General features: G+C 44.3%; 1 protein-coding gene across 1 annotated transcript in view; it reads left to right on the plus strand.

Moving 5' to 3' along the window:
• Positions 1-18,469, plus strand: part of LOC115172090 (formin) — a 63,028-nt gene that overhangs the window by 30,325 nt on the left and 14,234 nt on the right. The window contains exon 13 of the mRNA XM_029729275.1: positions 8,003-8,095. Coding sequence (XP_029585135.1) covers positions 8,003-8,095 — 93 coding nt within the window. The remainder of the gene's footprint in view (positions 1-8,002; positions 8,096-18,469) is intronic.

The following is an 18,469-nucleotide window of genomic DNA, read 5'->3' on the forward strand; positions in this document are numbered from 1 at the left end:
TTCTCTCCTGCGCAAGGAGCCTGACAACTGTAGAGTAAGACCTGGATATTGCACCTTGTTTTCCCTACTGTCTTCTGAGGCTTTCAGTTCAAATCAAATCAAATTGTATTTGTCACATGCACTGTATACAACAGGTGTAGACCTTACAGTGAAATGCTAACTTACAAGCCATTAACCAACAATGCTTTAAGAAGTTAAGAAGAAAAATTTGTTAAGTAAAAAATAGATAAGTAGAAAAAGTGAAAATAAAAGTAACAAATAATTAAAGAGCAGCAGTAAAATAACAATAGCGAGGCTATATACAGGGGGTACCAGTACAGAGTCAATGTGCAGGGGCACCGGTTAGTCAAGATAATTTAGGTAATATGTACATGTAGGTAGAGTTAAAGTGACCATGCATAGATAATAAACACAGAATAGCAGAGGTAGCCCTTTGATTTGCTGTTCAGAAGTCTTATGGCTTGGGGGTAGAAGCTGGTAAGAAGCCTTTTTGACCTAGACTTGGCGCTCCGGCACCGCTTGCCGTTCGGTAGCAGAGAGAACAGTCTATGACTAGGGTGGCTGGCGTCTTTGACTATTTTTAGTCAAAGGTCCTGGATGGTGAGAAGCTTGGCCCCGGTGATGTACTGGGCCGTACGCACTACCCACTGTAGTGCCTTGCGGTCGGAGGCCGAGCAGTTGCCATACCAGGCAGTGATGCAACCAGTCAGGATGCTCTCGATGGTGCAGTTGTAGACCCTTTTGAGGATCTGAGGACCCATGCCAAATCTTTTCAGAGTCCTGGGGGGGAATAGGCTTTGTCGTGCCCTCTCGCGACTGTCTTAGTGTGTTTGGACCATGTTAGTTTGTTGGTGATGTGGACACCAAGGAACTTGAAGCTCTCAACCTGTTCCACTGCAGCCCCATCGACTAGAATGGGGGTGTGCTCGGTCCTCCTTTTCCTGTAGTCCACAATCATCTCCTTTGTCTTGATCACGTTGAGGGAGAGGTTGTTGTCCTGGCACGACACCGCCAGGTCTTTGACCTCCCTGTAGGCTGTCTCATAGTTGTTGGTTCTATCTGTCAGGAGGGGTATCTGTATGTTTGGGGGCTACGGTACATGTATATGTTCCTGGAGAGTATCCTTGGTTCACCCAGTCCCTGGGCTCATGTGGGCACGGAGTTAACCTTTCATCAAATCAGGGTCAGCGGAGACCACGGCCACGTAAAGCTCTATTTAACTGCTAGGTAATTGGGGCAGACAGCGAGGCAGGGACGCTACTGAATGTATCAAATAAAAAAGAACAGTCAGAGCTCATTTGCTGCCCAGGGGAGTTTAGTGTTTCACAGAAGGCCTGTGCAGGGTTCGGCATTCATCACCATGGCAAATCAGACAGTGTCTTTATTAGAAATGCCCCTTAATGTATGGTCGAGGCAAGGCCTTTACCCTGAAGTCCATTTTATGAGAGAAGCTCCAGTTTTGGTTAGAGTACCGCTACCCCTCCTCCCCACATAACGGTTAAATATAGGCTACTCCTAATTTTGTGTAAATACAGGCACAAGATGCAGGGAACATACAGAGTGTAGATAATACAGTCTTTGTAAACTCAAGACCCTCACATAAGAATTGTAAACCATGTTCTATGATTTATATTATTTTGTCTTGGTAGCAGGCCATATATTAAATGATGACACTGCCTTTTCAACAGCTTTGTCCATACATTTCCTCACCGTTTTCCTCTTAGATATGGAGCCAATTTAAGCTAAATCTATCAACTAGAATAGAATAGAATAGAATAAAACTTTATTGTCCATCCAGGATGGACATTTGTCTTTGGCATCACCTTGATTAAAAGAATCACATACATTTTCACATCATACACATTTAAACCAGTCAGTACATCATGTTGCATCCACTAACAACATAGAGGACATTAATACATTCACTCAGAACGTCCACTGTCCCAACTGCACTAGATAGATAAGTACATATAATGATGCAACTTATTTTACATTTAGTAGTCCAACAGCACAAGGAACAAATGAATGTTTGAACACGTTCTTCTTGGCCATGGGCATTCTGAAGCGCCAGCCAGAGGGAAGCCTCTCAAACTGAGGGTGTAGAGGGTGGGAGGGGTCGCCAATGGCAGCCAGTGCCTTCTTTTTGGTTGCCTTGTGGAACAGAATGCTCAAATGTGCCTGTGGTCGACCAATTACATTGCTGGCTGTGTTTACTATTCTGGTCAGTTTGCTTTTGCTCCTCACACTCAGATTACCATACCTGACTGTCATATTGAATGTGAGGATGCTCTCCACCAAGCTGCTGTACACCCTCTCCAGAACATCCTGGCTGACCCCAAACCCCTTTCATTTCCTGAAAATCTATATATTTTTTATGATTTCCTCAAACTATGACATCCCAAGCATTCCCTTACAGCAGAACAGCTGAAACCCTTAACATTGGCGTACCATGTCTTACAGCAGTTGTGTTCTCAGACAGGCTCTATGTAAGACGTGGGCCAGGGTTGGATGCAGGATAGGTCCAGGCTGATAGAGAGTCCCATAGGGCGGTGCACAATTGTCCCAGCGTCGTCCAGGTTAAGGTTTGGATGGGGTAGGCCGTCATTGAACATTATAATTTGTTCGTAACTGATTTGCCTAGTTAAATAAAGGTTAAATAAAAATTAAATAAAGAAATCAAGAGATAGATTTATCTTAGAGGTAGGTGTGGGTGTTTGGCCTTTATCTCTTGGCTGGCCCAATGTAGCCTGGGTTATAGCAGGGCTCTAGCCTGGATGGGAGGGAGGGGAGGGAGGAGGAAGCTGGGTGCCTGACAGTGCGCTGGGGTGGGTTGTATATAATTGTGGATTAGTGAGAGAATTCCTTGTGCTTTAGAGCTGATGGAAAATGATCCAGTGCCTGGCGTAAATAACACTGATCTGCCAGGCCAGACCACGGACAAGACTAACCTCCCTCTCTCTCTCTCTCTCTCTCTCTCTCTTTCTCTCTCTCTCTCTCTCTCTCTCTCTCTCACTCTCTCTCTCTCTCTCTCTCTCTCTCTCTCTCTCTCTGATTAAAAAGGGTTTTCAAAACATTCATGCTTGACGGGTGAAAACATATGTAGTGTCAGTTTATCTGTGTGAGTTTTTTATTGTCACTGATGGTTAGAAATAAAGGAGGGCATAACAGAATCAACATGAACCTGGAATGAGTTCAAGCAATAGAACAGTGAGAACAGAAACCTTTTCTATATGGCAGTCAAATATGTAGAGCTCAATGATCATCCAAGTGTACAATGTTTTGTTTTCCAAACATCCCAGGGTCTACAGAATAATGTGGCAAGCTGTCGGTTAATGTGGGGAATTCATGGTTCATTCATTACATCAAAGTGAGCTTGATTAACAGCGTTTGCCATGTCTCAGAGCAGAAGTCAGACTATCTTTTCATGTAAGCCCACTCCCCATGTTACAGTACAGTAACATACCTTATATGATGCATACCAGCTACCCCAGTGTCCCTACAGACAGCATATACTGGGACAGCTACCCCAGTGTCCCTACAGACAGCATATACTGGGCGAGCTTCCTATTTACACACAATGTAGAGTTTATGAATCCATGCCTTACTACAGTATTAACCGCGTACTGTTTGGGCAACCCTTGAGAATATGGCCATCAAATCATCCTGCCATCATTTTTGTCTTATATCTCCACTCTAAACCCAAATAAACCATCACAAATAAACCATTACAAATGTTCCGCTACATGTATTTGTATACAGAGAATCAATGTGTTGCTTACAGTTTATGATGAGTAACATCTGGAAATCAGTCTTCTTCAGTGAAATAACCCAATCCCACAATAATGCTGAATCCACTGTCTGTATGAAGGCTGGCCCTGCCTGAATGTGGTGGCGGGAGGGGAGACAGGTCCCTTGTGACCTGGTGACTGGACAGGAAGCCAGACAGGACAAACAGCACTGACATTCACAGTAGGATCTGCTTCTGTCTAACCATCTTAACACAGGGTGCCAAATACAACTGGTGTAGACTTTACTGTAAAATGCTTGAATACGAGCCCTTCCCAACGATGCAGAGTTGGTGCAGCTGTAGAACTTTTTCAGGATCCGAGAGCCCAAGCCAAATGTTTTCAGCCTCCTGATCGGGAAGAGACGCTGTCGTGCCCTCTTGATGACTGTGTGGGAGTGTGTGGACCAAGATCCTGGTGTGCCTTAGCAGTTATCTGGTTAACACAGATGATGGATAGGAAAGCACCTTTTGGTGGTCATTTGCAACAGAGTCTTTTCCTCTATGAAGGAAGAGCCTCAACTGCAGTCTCTGTCTCCCCTCCCCCACCCTCGCTCTCTACCCCTCCATCCCTCTCCCTCTCTCTCAATTCAATTCAATTTGCTTTATTGGCATGACGTAACAATGTACATATTGCCAAAGCTTAATTTGGATATTTACGATATTAAAATAATAAGAATCAAAATTGTCAACGGGACAACAGTAACAACAATAACCAATAACCAAGGGTCAAAATAACCATACATTGAACAATAACTAAGCATACAATAGAGGAAACGTACAGGTTGGTTGGTCTGTCAGACACTGTCCCTCATTTAATGGCAGGCAGCAATGTAGGGCGCTGCCAATCCACAGCTCTCTGCGTCCTCCCCCAACAGGACGGGTAGCCTATCCTCATCAGAGAGGTCTTTGAAAACTTGAATGAGGGTTTCAAATTTCGGGAAATATTTTATATTTTTTACATTTTGTCAGGAAATGCAGCTCTGTCTCAGGTTCTGCTGTTGTGCAGTGGTTGCACAGCCTTTCCTCTACAGAGAGCCAGGTTTTCCTGTGTCTACCCTTCTCAATGGCAAGGCGGTTCTCACTGAGCCTGTACTTTGTCAAGGTTTTTGTAAGGTTTTGATCAGTAACCATTGTCAAATAGTTAGACACGGTGTACTGTCGATTTAGGGCCAGATAGCACTGCATTTTGCTTTGTGCTTGTGCTTCCCAATAAGCAATGTAGTTTTGTTTTGACTGTGTTATAATTTGGTTTATTCTGATTGATTGGATGTTCTTGTCTTGAGGCTTCAGTGTGTTAGTAGAACAGGTTAGTGAACTCAGCCCCAGGACCAGCTGGATGAGGGAACTCTTTTCTTTGCTCAGCTCTTGGCATTGTAGGGCTTGGTAATGATATGAGAGGGGGTCACTATATTTTAGATGTTTCCAAAACTGAATTGCTCTTTTTGTAGTTTTTATTATTAGTGGATATTGGCCTAATTCTACCCTGCATGCATTGTTTGTAGTTTTCCTCTGGACACGTAGGAGAATCTTACAGAACTCTGCATGCAGGGTTTCAATTGGGTATTTGTCCCATTTGGTGAAATCTTGTTTTGCAAGTGGACCCCACACCTCGCTGCCATAAAGTGCAATTGGTTCAATGACACATTCAATTAGTTTTAGCCAAATTTTAATAGGTATTTCAATTTGAATTTGTTTTTTAATGGCGTAGAATTCCCTGCGTGCTTTCTCTCTCAGTTCATTCACTGCCTCATTAAGGTGTCCAGTTGAGCTTATTTTGAAACCTAAGTAATTGTAGTGTGTGCAGTACTCTATATATTTTGTACCAATTGAGAACTTTGGTCTAATTCCCTGAGATCTGGATCTTCTCTGGAAAATCATTATTTTTGTATTTTTGGCATGTTACTGCCAGGGCCCAGGTCTCTCTCTCTCTCTCGCTCTCTCTCTGCTGCTGTAACCCCAGGGAAATTGACACGGCTGTTTGGGCACGGAGGACCCAGATTAACACTCACTGGCCAATTAGAGAACAGCATGGACATATTTACAGTAATGGGATTAGGTGGCTGTGGGGAGAGCAGGACCCTGGGAGCAAAGTGGGCCTTCAGTTGGCCTGTTTCACTGTGGTAATACTGTTTCACTGTAGTAAAACTTTTACACTGTAGCAATACATTTACACTGTATTAATACTTTTACACTGTAGCAATACATTTACACTGTATTAATACTTTTACACTGTAGCAATACTTTTACACTGTAGAAATACTTTTACACTGTAGTAATACTTTTACACTGTAACCGAAGTAATACTTTTACACTGTATTAATACTTTTACACTGTATTAATACTTTTACACTGTAGCAATACTTTTACACTGTAGCAATACTTTTACACTGTATAAATACTTTTACACTGTAGTAATACTTTTACACTGTAACTGTAGTAATACTTTTACAGTGTAGTAATACTTGTACACTGTGGTCATGCTGTTTCACTGTAGTAATACTTTTACACTGTAGAAATACTTTTACACTGTAGAAATACTTTTACACTGTATTAATACTTTTACACTGTAGCAATACTTTTACACTGTAGCAATAATTTTACACTGTATAAATACTTTTACACTGTAGTAATACTTTTACACTGTAACTGGAGTAATACTTTTACAGTGTAGTAATACTTTTACACTGTGGTAATGCTGTTTCACTGTAGTAATACTTTTACACTATAGAAATACTTTTACACTGTAGTAATACTTTTACACTGTAGCCTGCATATCCCCAGGAGACTGCTTTAGAAAGGGCTCCCTTGATCCTCTACTAGCTCCCCCCCACACTCCTCCTCTGTGCCTATGTATTGTCACTGTAGGACAATGTCCTACACCAGAGCCTACTGGGTTTTTATTTCATGCAGCTGCTGATGTTTTGGGGGTTTCCTTCTTGTGGCCTACACTGTCTGGACCACATTTAGAGGAGATCCGCCTCTTAATTGTAGTCTTGCTGTTTTGAACACCCTTTAATGTGCCTGTTTAAGACAGGGGGATTTTAAGGAGCGAGGGATCTAAGACTTTTAAAAAAAGTAGGAACTTTTCAGTGGTGTTTGAGCTGGCTCACCTGATCAGGTTTGTGTCATGGTTGTCCCTCAGCTGTAGATGATGTATTTTCTTACTCAATTAGTGTGCAGTAGTTCAAGTTTAGTCCCTCACCTTTCAAGAGCAACTATTCCTGAGACCCTGGAAAAGGATTGTGGGTAACTGGGCATATTCACCTGTTCTTAATACATCCCTCTGGATTATTCTGGAAACCAGTGAAGCAGTCTCACACTCTGACCAGCCAAGTGTTCCTGTTGTGTTGTTAAGACATTTAGCTATGCAGTAATAACCAACACAAGGTATTTACTGCACTCATTAATGACTTGCAGGTTTGAGTAAAGTTGCAAAAGTTATTCCGGCAGGCCGCTCTGTATATAGCGTCCCACGCTGATTGTTAGGAGGAAATGAAATAGTTTGGCTCACGTTTGCCCAAGTCATCATTGTTTCCTTTGAGCCTGTGTGAGCTAGGTGGTTTGGCAGGGCAACAAAGACCCATCCACAACAAACAAGGCTTCGACATTCAGCCGTCACCCACATGTACAGTTCCACTGGGGAGAGCCAGAACAGGACAGGCCCATCTACTGCCACCATGTCATATCTAGCTAGTGGGACAAACACTCATGGTGGTTGGATAACTGTCTTACCCCAGTATCAGTGGCGTCAACATGTGTTACCTCCTCACATTTTTTGAGAGTAACAGATTGAACACCCTACTCACATTCAAAGAACAGTCTGTGTTTATGAAGATTTATAATACATTTCTCATTTTGAATGCAGACCAAGCTCATTTAAGTGATTGCAAGGTCTTTTCAATAGCCATCTGGTTGGGATGTTTTGGAGGAAATTCACACACATTTCCCCTCAAATGTTTTCCCTCAGCAGGCTTTGGTTAACTCACTTATGAAAGTGCTGGAAATGTGCTACATTTGCTGTTTGGGCACGCTTGTTATTGTTTTACAGCTTAGCTCAATAATAAATGCCAAATTCACACAGTACACCGCAGTATACAGTCTACTCTCGCTCACACTTTCTTCTTTCCCCCACCCAACCCAGGCCAGAGCTTTTTTTAATCCATTCCTGCTGAGAAATGTCAGATATTTAACATTTCCGCTCTCTCTCTCCCTCAGTGTGTGAAAAGGCTGTTCAGAAGGTGTGTGCTAGCTCCGCTGAGAAGGACCTCCAGCCCTTCAAGGAGAAAATGGAGGCCTTCGTCTCGACCGGTGAGTAAAACAAACCATAACCAGAGAGAGAGGAGGAGAAGAGATATGACTAGGACAGTAGCGGTGCAGGGGTAAAATCACTGGGGAAGCCAGGGGGAAAAAGCCATATCACAACCTGCTGTATGTGTTGTGTTAATTGCGTTACTTGCTCTATAACCTGTTAGTTCATATGCCTTGCCAGCATGATATATAGGCATAAGGCTGAGACAATAAGAAGATACAGTGGCAGAATAAATTCAACGACACCTTTGTTTCATCACAAAACTGGAGAGCAACATCTGTTCGCTGAAGTCCACAAAGCATATTGCATGTACAGTGCATTCAGAAAGTATACAGACCCCATTACTTTTTTCTATCTTAAATGCCTGATTGGTGGAGTGCTGCAGAGATGGTTGTCCTTCTGGAAGATTCTCCCATCTCCTCAGAAGAACTCTGGAGCTCTGTCAGAGTGACCATCGGATTCTTGGTCACCTCCCTGACCAAGGACCTTCTCCCCAGATTGCTCAGTATGGCAGGGCGGCCAGCTCTATGAAGAGTCTTGGTGGTTCCAAACTTATTCCATTTAAGAATGATGGAGGCCACTGTGTTCTTGGGGACCTTCAATGCTGCAGAAATGTTTTGGTACCATTCCCCAGATCTGTGCCTCGACACAATTCTGCCTCTGAGCTCTACGGACAATTCCTTCGACCTAATGACTTGGTTTTTGCTCTGATATGCACGGTCAACTGTGGGACCTTATATAGACAGCTGTGTGCCTTTCCAAATCATGTCCAATCAATTGAATTTACCACAGGTGGACTCCATTCAAGTTGTAGAAACATCTCAAGGATGATCAATGGAAACAGGATGCACCTGAGCTCAATTTCGAGTCTCATAGCAAAGGGTCTGAATACTTATGTAAATAATTTTAAATACATTTTCAAAAATGTCTAGATACCTGTTTCTGCTTTGTCATTATGGGGTATTGTGTGTAGATTGATGAGTATTTTTTTTAAATTAAATCCATTTTAGAATAAGGCTTTAACGTAACGAAATGTGGAAAAAGGGAAGGGCTCTGAATACTTTCCGAATACACTGTATATATATATTTATATTATTATTATTTTATTTTTTTGCTATATCAATATGTGTTGGTTGTCAATGTTTTGACGTCAAACTGGTGGCAGTTGTGAAGAAAAGTCAACAGTTGGAAGAGTTGCAGAGTTGATTGAAAATAATGCCGTTGTTGATTAGATGATACATTTTTTCATTAATTAGGCTATTTTCTCTTCAACCATTCAGTCCATCTACTAGAAACTCATGGACAATATCGAATATAAATATAAAACTATATTACTATATATGAATATTTGTTTTTTAAGTTATTCAAGTATAAATTACCGAAGTTACAATAGATTGCCATATATTTTCTGTTAATTACCGAAATTACTAAAGATTCTGGTAACTTTGGTAAATCACCGGTAGCTTTGCAACCCTAGACATGACCCCATGTGTTGACCTCCAGGGGGTGCTATGTGTTGTTTTTCTATGTTGTTTTAGTAAATACTGCTCCAGCAGACTCATAGCGTGTCACCTAACCCATTGTTTGATATCACTCACTGTATCTGAGGCAAGCAGAGGCCTGTGTCAGAGCCCATCCACTGGACTGAGTGATGAGACGACCTTCCCCCTCCTCCTACCGCCAAATCATACTCTGTGACACACTCCCAAGTTCTACCAGTAGATAGTGATGATGTATATTCACCCCCTCTGTCATGTCTAAGCCAGCCTGTCATCTCTCTGAATGGAGAATGAACCCACTGTTCTCCAGATCTGTCTTCAGAGATGAAATATTCTCCACATAGACTATTTATTGCTGAGGAGAATGTCATGTAAAGAAACCAAACTCAGAGAGAAACTAGAAAGATCCTGTTTTCCTTTCTCCAAAACACTGAGAGGAACCATTAAAGCCCAGAGCTGTAATTTAGCTCTTCACTATATTCTTTTGCCCTGTCAGGCCGTTAGTTGGGTGGTGGTGGAGTCTAGAGCCAGCGTTAGTTAGAGACGGAGCTGCCTGTCAGGGACAGGAGTGTAAAGCCTAACCCTGTAGAGAGGATCACATTGCCCTTAACATGCTGCCTGTACTCATGGCTGCTATAAAGCTGGCAGGACATCCCTGGCTGAGGCCTCGTAAAGGCTGGTTGGACAGCTTGGGGACCACTGTGTTAGCCAGGGACACACTACACCGAGATGGAGACGCTCTGATCCTCTCTACCTCTCCCCCCTCTACTAGACATCTTCACCCCAGACGCTTCCTACAGCCCCCTCCAGAGCCTTGCAAAGGCAGCCAGTCACCCAGTAGAGCTACTGCCATTGAAAACATAAAGCTTATTCACTTCCATCATGCAGACACGGGCTCCTGTATGGTTTCTGTGGTATGCAGCATGAGGAAACACAGAGGTCATAGTGTTCCTAGAGAGAAGGTGGACATCCATCTCGGAGCGTTCCTCCAACGGCCCAAAGGGCCAACGTGTTCAACTGTGATTACTATTGATCATAGGGATGTGAGAGGCAGAGGGAAGGAGTTTACAGAGACACGGTGTGATCCCTGATTTACTGGAAATTACTGTGTAAATATTCCCAGGAGTTATTGTTCACATAGCAGAGACACATCTGATCGTAACATGCATTACAATGTGTCTTGCAGACAGAGGGAGAGGCCTTGTGTCAGGCTTATGCAGAGTGGGTGCCAGGCTTGTGTCGCTAAAGCACCATAATACATACAGAAGCTCTTCCCCATTTGAATGAGTGCCAACTAGGACTCCCATACAGTACGTAGGTGTGCTACTGCCAATGTTCTCACACAGTTCACTGGTTTTAAACGATCAAGCTCTCATCAGTCTCGCAGTGGGTAAACATAAGTGCAACCAAACAGAATCCAACTCAATGCAACTTGGCAAGCCAACAACCACCTGCATGCAATCTCGCCACCTTCACCATCTTCACATAGCTGCCACAGGCGAGGCGAGGGCCTTCACATTTCTGCATGCCACAAAGAGCCACAAAGAGCGGGCTATTAACAAAACACACTGACTCAGGTCTATAAACCTCTATAGGTCTGGTAGAGCATCAGAGTTGGCTTAAAGTGGACCACCTCTGAGGCCAACATCCTCAACAATGTCTTTTATCTCTACAAAGTACTAGTGACAGACAAAAGTGTCAGCGTCACGCAAGGCGATCTACATTTTACTACATTAAAGGGCAAATTGCACACATTACTTGCGGCGGACAGAGAATATTGTTAAACAATAGGCTCTTTCTATAAAAAATGCAAATGAGGTATCTCACAGAGAGATTGCATCCATATGTTGTTGGAGGTACAGAGTGAGAACTGGAGGCAGGGCAGTGTTTTCAGCATAGAAATGATTTATGAACTGTATGTGTTGCAAACAAAGTCTGCCTTCGTATGTTTGTCTCCTAGTTACACATTGCAAATGGAAATGTGTTCTAGAATGTTTACTCTTTTTAACATTCCAGTGTGTCAAACCTCTATCTGTATTATTGGTCAATAACACAGAATATTTGAAAGGTCTTTAAACCATGATGGTTGCCACAGGCTACAAAATGGTATTGGTTAACAAAAACACATCTTAAACATAAACTTTCCAGTGGGAAACATATAAACCATTCTTAATAAACAGAGCTCCTCCAGCAGTTGCCCTTACTTGTGAAGCAGTGCGGTTTAGTGCTGGTGACAGGTCCCTTCCATTGCTCATCTGCATGCGTGGCAGTGTGCTTCTGGTAGCAATCTCGTCATCGGTATTGATGGACAGTGATAACCATAAGCAAGCATGTGTAAGAAGGGAGACAGTATTATCTCATACACACTGTATGCTTTTTTATGGAGGAGGGAGAGTCTGTTGGTCATAGTGCACTACATGCTTGCTCCTGTGCGAGGCAGGGGAGAAGAGCAGCTCATGTGACCGTGTCTGTGGAGCGCTGACCCAGAACTGCCTGGGAGACTGTCGGGAGGCTGTGAGGAAGCTGTGGGGGCTGTGACCCACCCCTGCTTCCCTTCCATACATACAGTACTGCTCTTCCTCTTGTTTTATCTGCTCAGATTTTGGACATTTTTGATAGAATGCTGAAATGTTGAGTCCCTAACTTCAAATCAAATCAAATGTTATTTGTCACATGCGCCGAATACAACAGGTATTACAGGTATTACAGTGAAATGCTTACTTAGAAGCCCTTAACCAATCATGCAGTTTTAAGAAAATACCTAAAAAAAAGTAAGAGATAAGTATAACAAATAATTAAAGAGCAGCAGTCAATAACAATAGCGGGGCTATATACAGGGGGTATTTTAGCCATTTGATTAGATGTTCAGGAGTCTTATGGCTTGGGGGTTCGGCCTTCCCTGTGGCTCAGTTGGTAGAACATGGTGTTTGCAATGCCAGCATGGTGTGTGCAACGCCAGGGTTGTGGGTTCGATTCCCACGGGGGGCCAGTACAAAAAAAAAAAATGCATGAAATGAAATGTATGCATTCACTACTGTAAGTCGCTCTGGATAAGAGTGTCTGCTAAATGACTAAAATGTAAATGTAAATGTAGGCTGTTTAGAAGCCTCTTGTACCTAGAATTGGCGCTCCGGTACCGCTTGCTATGTGGAATCAGAGAGAACAGTCTATGACTAGGGTGGCTGGAGTCTTTGACAATGTCTAGGGCCTTCCTCTGACACTGCCTAGTATAGAGGTCCTGGATGGCAGGAAGCTTGGCCCCGGTAATTTACTGGGCCATACGCACTACCCTCTGTAGTGCCTTGCGGTCGGATGGCCGAGCAGTGATGCAACCCGTCAGGATGCTCTCGATGGTGCAGCTGTAAAACCTTTTGAGGACCTGAGGACCCATGCCAAATAGTTTCAGTCTCCTGAGGGGGAATAGGTTTTGTCGTGCCCTCTTCACGACTGTCTTGGTGTGCTTGGACCATGTTAGTTTGTTGGTGATGTGGACGCCGAGGAACTTGAAGCTCTCAACCTGCTCACTACAGCCCCGTCGATGAGAATGGGGGCGTGCTCGGTCCTCCTTTTCCTGTAGTCCACAATCATATCCTTTGTCTTGATCACGTTGAGGGAGAGGTTGTTGTCCTTGCACTACACTGTCAGGTCTCTGAACTCCTCCCTATAGGCTGTCACATCGTTGTTGGTGATCAGGCCTACCACTGTTGTGTCAAATCAAATCAAGTCAAATCAAATCAAAGTGTATTTGTCACGTGCGCCGAATACAACAGGTGTAGAACTTACAGTGAAATGCTTACTTACAGGCCCTAACCAACAGTGCAATTTTTAAGTAAAAAAATAGGTATTAGGTGAAAAATAGATAAGTAAAGAAATTAAAAACAACAGTAAAAAGACAGTGAAAAATAACAGTAGCAAGGCTTTACACAGTAGCGAGGCTATAACAGTAGCGTGGCTATATACAGGCACCGGTTAGTCGGGCTAATTGTAGTAGTATGTACATGTAGATATGGTTAAAGTGACTATGCATATATGATAAACAGAGAGTAGCAGTAGCGTAAAAGAGGGGTTGGTGGGTGGTGGTTGGCGGGACACAATGCAGATAGCCTGGTTAGCCAATGTGCGGGGGCACTGGTTAGTCAGGCCAATTGAGGTAGTATGTACATGAATGTATAGTTAAAGTGACTATGCATATATGATAAACAGAGAGTAGCAGCAGTGTCAAAGAGGGGTTGGGTGGGTGGACGACACAATGCTAACAGTTCGGGTAGCCATTTAATTACTTGTTTAGGAGTCTTATGGCTTGGGGGTAAAAGTTGACTTGGCGCTCCAGTACCGCTTGCCATGCGGTAGTAGAGAGAACAGTCTATGACTGGGGTGGCTGGGGTCTTTGCCAATTTTTAGGGCCTTCCTCTGAAACCCCCTGTTGTAGAGGTCCTGGATGGCAGGCAGCTTTGCCCCAGTGATGTACTGGGCCATACGCACTACCCTTTGTAGTGCCTTACGGTCAGAGGCCGAGCAGTTGCCGTACCAGGCAGTGATGCAACCAGTCAGGATGCTCCCGATGTTGCAGTTGAAAAACCTTTTGAGGATCTGAGGACCCATACCAAATCTTTTTAGTTTCCTGAGGAGGAATAGGCTTTGTCGTGCCCTCTTCACGACTGTCTTGGTGTGTTTGGACCATTCTAGTTTGTTGGTGATGTGGACACCAAGGATCTTGAGGTTCTCAACCTGCTCCACTACAGCCCCGTTGATGAGAATGGGGGCGTGCTCGGTCCTCCTTTTCCTTTAGTCCACAATCATCTCCTTAGTCTTGGTTACGTTGAGGGATAGGTTTTTTTTTCTGGCACCACCCGGCCAGGTCTCTGACCCCCTCCCTGTAGGCTGTATCGTCGTTGTCGGTGATCAGGCCTACTACCACTGTTGTGTCATCTGCAAACTTAATGATGGTGCGTGCCTGGCCACGCAGTCGTGGGTGAACAGGGAGTACAGGAGGGGACTGAGCACGCACCCCTGTGGGGCTCCAGTGTTGAGGATCAGCGTGGCAGATGTGTTGCTACCTACCCTCACCACCTGGGGGCGGCCCGTCAGTAAGTCCAGGATCCAGTTGCAGAGGGAGGTGTTTAGTCCCAGGATCCTTAGCTTAGTGATGAGCTTTGAGGGTACTGGGGTGTTGAACGCTGAACTGTAGTCAATGAATAGCATTCTCACGTAGGTGTTCCTTTTGTCCAGGTGGGAAAGGGCAGTGTGGAGTGCAATAGAGATTGCATCATCTGTGGATCTATTTGGGCGGTATGCAAATTCGAGTGGGTCTAGATTTTCTGGGATAGTGGTGTTGATTTGAGCCATTACCAGTCTTTGAAAGCACTTCATGGCTACGGACGTGAGTTTTACGGGTCTGTAGTCATTTAGGCAGGTTGCCTTAGTGTTCTTGGGCACAGGGGCTATGGTGGTCTGCTTGAAACATGTTGGTATTACAGACTCAATCAGGGACATTTTGAAAATGTCAGTGAAGACACCTGCCAGTTGGTCAGCACATGCCCGGAGCACACGTCCTGGTAATGCGTCTGGCCCCACGGCCTTGTGAATGTTGACCTGTTTAAAGGTCTTACACACTCCAGCTACGGAGAGCGTGATCATACAGTCGTCCGGAACAGCTGATGCTCTCATGCATGCCTCAGTGTTGCTTGCCTCAAAACGAGCATAGAAGTGATTTAGATCGTCTGGTAGGCTCGTGTAACTGGGCAGCTTGTGGCTGTGCTCCCATTGTAGTCTGTAATAGTTTGTAAGCCCTGCCACCTAAGACAAGCATCGGAGCCGGTGTAGTACGATTCAATATTAGCTCTGTATTGGCACTTTGCCTGTTTGATGGTTTGTCAGAGGGCATAGCAGGATTTCTTATAAGCTTCCGGGTTAGAGTCCCGCACCTTGAAAGCGGCATCTCTACCATTTAGTTCAGTGCGAATGTTGTCTGCAATCTATGGCTTCTGGTTGGGGTATGTACGTACAGTCACTGTGGGGACGACGTCCTCGATGCACTTATTGATAAAGGCAGTGACTGATGTGGTGTACACCTCAATGCAATCGGAAGAAACCCGGAACATGTTCCAGTCTGTGATAGCAAAACAGTCCTGTAGTTTAGCATCTGTTTTGTCTGATCGTTTTTTTATAGACATAGTCACTGGTGCTTCCTGCTTTAATTTTTGCTTGTAAGCAGGAATCAGGAGGATAGAATTGTGGTCAGATTTACCAAATAGAGGGTGAGGGAGAGCTTTGTACGCATCTCTGTGTGTGGAGTAAAGGTTATCTAGAAATGTATTTCCCTCTGGTTGCGCATTTAACATGTTGATAGAGATTAGGTAAAACTGATTTATGTTTCCCTGCATTAAAGTCTCCGGCCACTAGGAGCGCTGCCTCTGGGTGAGCGGTTTCCTGTTTGCTTATTTCCTTATACAGCTGACTGAGTGTGGTCTTAGTGCCAGCATCCGTCTGTGGTGGTAAATAAACAGCCACAAAAAGTATAGATGAAAACTCTAGGCAAATAGTGTGGTCTACAGTTTATCGTAAGATACTCTACTTCAGGCGAGCAAAATCTTGAGACTTCCTTAGATTTCATGAACCAGCTGTTGTTTACAAATATGCACAGACCGCCCCCCCTCATCTTACCGGAGTGTGCTGTTCTATCTTGCCGGTGCAGCGTATACCCTGGTAGCTGAATCCATGTCATCATTCAACCACGATTCAGTGAAACATAAGATGTTACAGTTTTTGATGTCCCATTGGTAGGATATTCGTGATCATACCTCGTCTAATTTATTGTCCGATGATTGTACGTTGGCGAGTAATATTAACGGTAACGGCAGCTTTCCCACTCGCCTTCTGCAGATCCTTACGAGGCACCCCGCTCTGTGTCCTCTGTACCTGCATCTCTTTCTCTTGCCAACAACGGGGATGTTGGTCTTCTCGGGTGTTCAGTGTATCCTGTGCTTCCTGCTTGTTGAAGAAACAAACTGTCATCTGCAAACGTAATGATGGTGTTGGAGTCGTGCCTGCAGCAGCTCTCAGCCTCTTTATAAGATGAGAATGGCGCTGCAATAGCTAGCTGCCGTTTTACAGGCTCCTGACCAATTCTGCTATTTTGTACTTTTTCCCTGTTGTTGATCTTAACTTATTTTGTAAATAATGTTTCCACCATCGTTTCCTATGGCCGAAAAGAGCTTCTGAACATCAGAACAGTGATCAGTAACCTCGATTTGGATGAAGATTTCTACTTCAACGAGTTGGCGACGTAGGACATTCTGCTCACCCCGGACCAGGCCCTAATCCCAGAGACTCGAAAAAGGAAAAGATGATGTAAGAGAGGTCAACGTGCGGGCACCCTGACGAAACCACGTCGGCGAGTACATAAACTTTTACCCTCTGTTCTATTGGCGAAAGTACAATCACTGCCATTCGATCGGCAGGATCGAATGGCATCCGTGGGTAAGCTCAAGGGGGAGGTGTGTGTCTGTTTGTTAACAACAGCTGGTGCGCGAACTCTAATATTAAGGAAGTCTCGAGGTTCTGCTCGAGAATAGCTCATGATAAGCTGTAGACCATACTATTTACGAAGAGAGTTTTCATCTATATTTTTCTTAGCTATCTATTTACCACAACAAACCGATGCTGGCACTAAGACAGCACTCAACGAGCTGTATAGGGCCATAAGCAAACAAGAAAATGCTGTTTCGCTAGAACCGACTGGAATATGTTCCGGAATTCATCCAATTGCATTGAGGAGTTTACCACATCAGTCACCGGCTTTATTAATGTGCAACAACAACGTTGTCTCCACAGTGACTGTACATACTGTACATTTTCCAACCATAAGCCATGGATTACAGGCATCATTCGCACTGACACTAATTCGGACACTTATAAGAAATCCTGATATGACCTCCGACAAGCCATCAAACAGGCAAAGTGTCAATACAGGACTAAATGTCTTCTATGCTTGCTTCGAGGCAAGCAACACTGAACCATGCAATAGAGCACCAGCTGTTTCGGACGACTGTGTGATCACGTTCTCCGTAGCCGATGTGAGTAAGACCTATAAATAGGTTAACATTCACAAGGCCGCATGGCCAGACGGATTACCAGGACACGTACTCAGAGCATGCGCTGAACAGCTGGCCAGCTGTCTTAACTGACATTTTAAACCTCTCCCTGACCTGGAATAACTATATGTTTCAAGCAGACCACCATAGTCCTGTGCCGAAGAACGCTATGGTAACCTGTTTAAATTACTATTTCCCAGTAGCACTCACATCTGTAGCCATGAAATGCAAAGGCTGGTCATTGTTCACATCAATACCATCATCCCAGACACCCTGGACCCACTCCAATTCGCATACCGCCCCAACAGATCCACAGATGACGCAATCTCTATTGCACTCTACACAGCCCTCTCCCACCTAGACAAGAGGAACACCTATGTGAGAATGCTGTTCATTGACTACAGTTAAGCGTTCAACACAATAGTGCCCTCCAACCTCATCACTAAGCTAAGGACCCTTGGACCGAACAACTCCCTTTGCAACTGGATCAGGGACTTCATGATGGGCCGCCCCCAGGTAGTGAGGGTAGGCAACAACATATCCGCCAGGCTGAAGCTCAAGCTGCCCAGTGACACGAGCCTACCAGACGAGCTAAATCACTTCAATGCTCGCTTGAGAGGCAAGCAACACTGAGGCATGCATGAGAGCATCAGCTGTTCCGGACAACTGTATGACCACGCTCTCCGTAGCTGATGTGAGTAAGACCTTTAAACAGGTCAACATTCACAAGGCTGCGGGGCCAGGTGGATTACCAGGACGTGTGCTCCGGGCATGTGCTGAC

Source organism: Salmo trutta, chromosome 33 (assembly GCF_901001165.1).
Source record: "Salmo trutta chromosome 33, fSalTru1.1, whole genome shotgun sequence".
NCBI lineage: Eukaryota > Metazoa > Chordata > Actinopteri > Salmoniformes > Salmonidae > Salmo > Salmo trutta.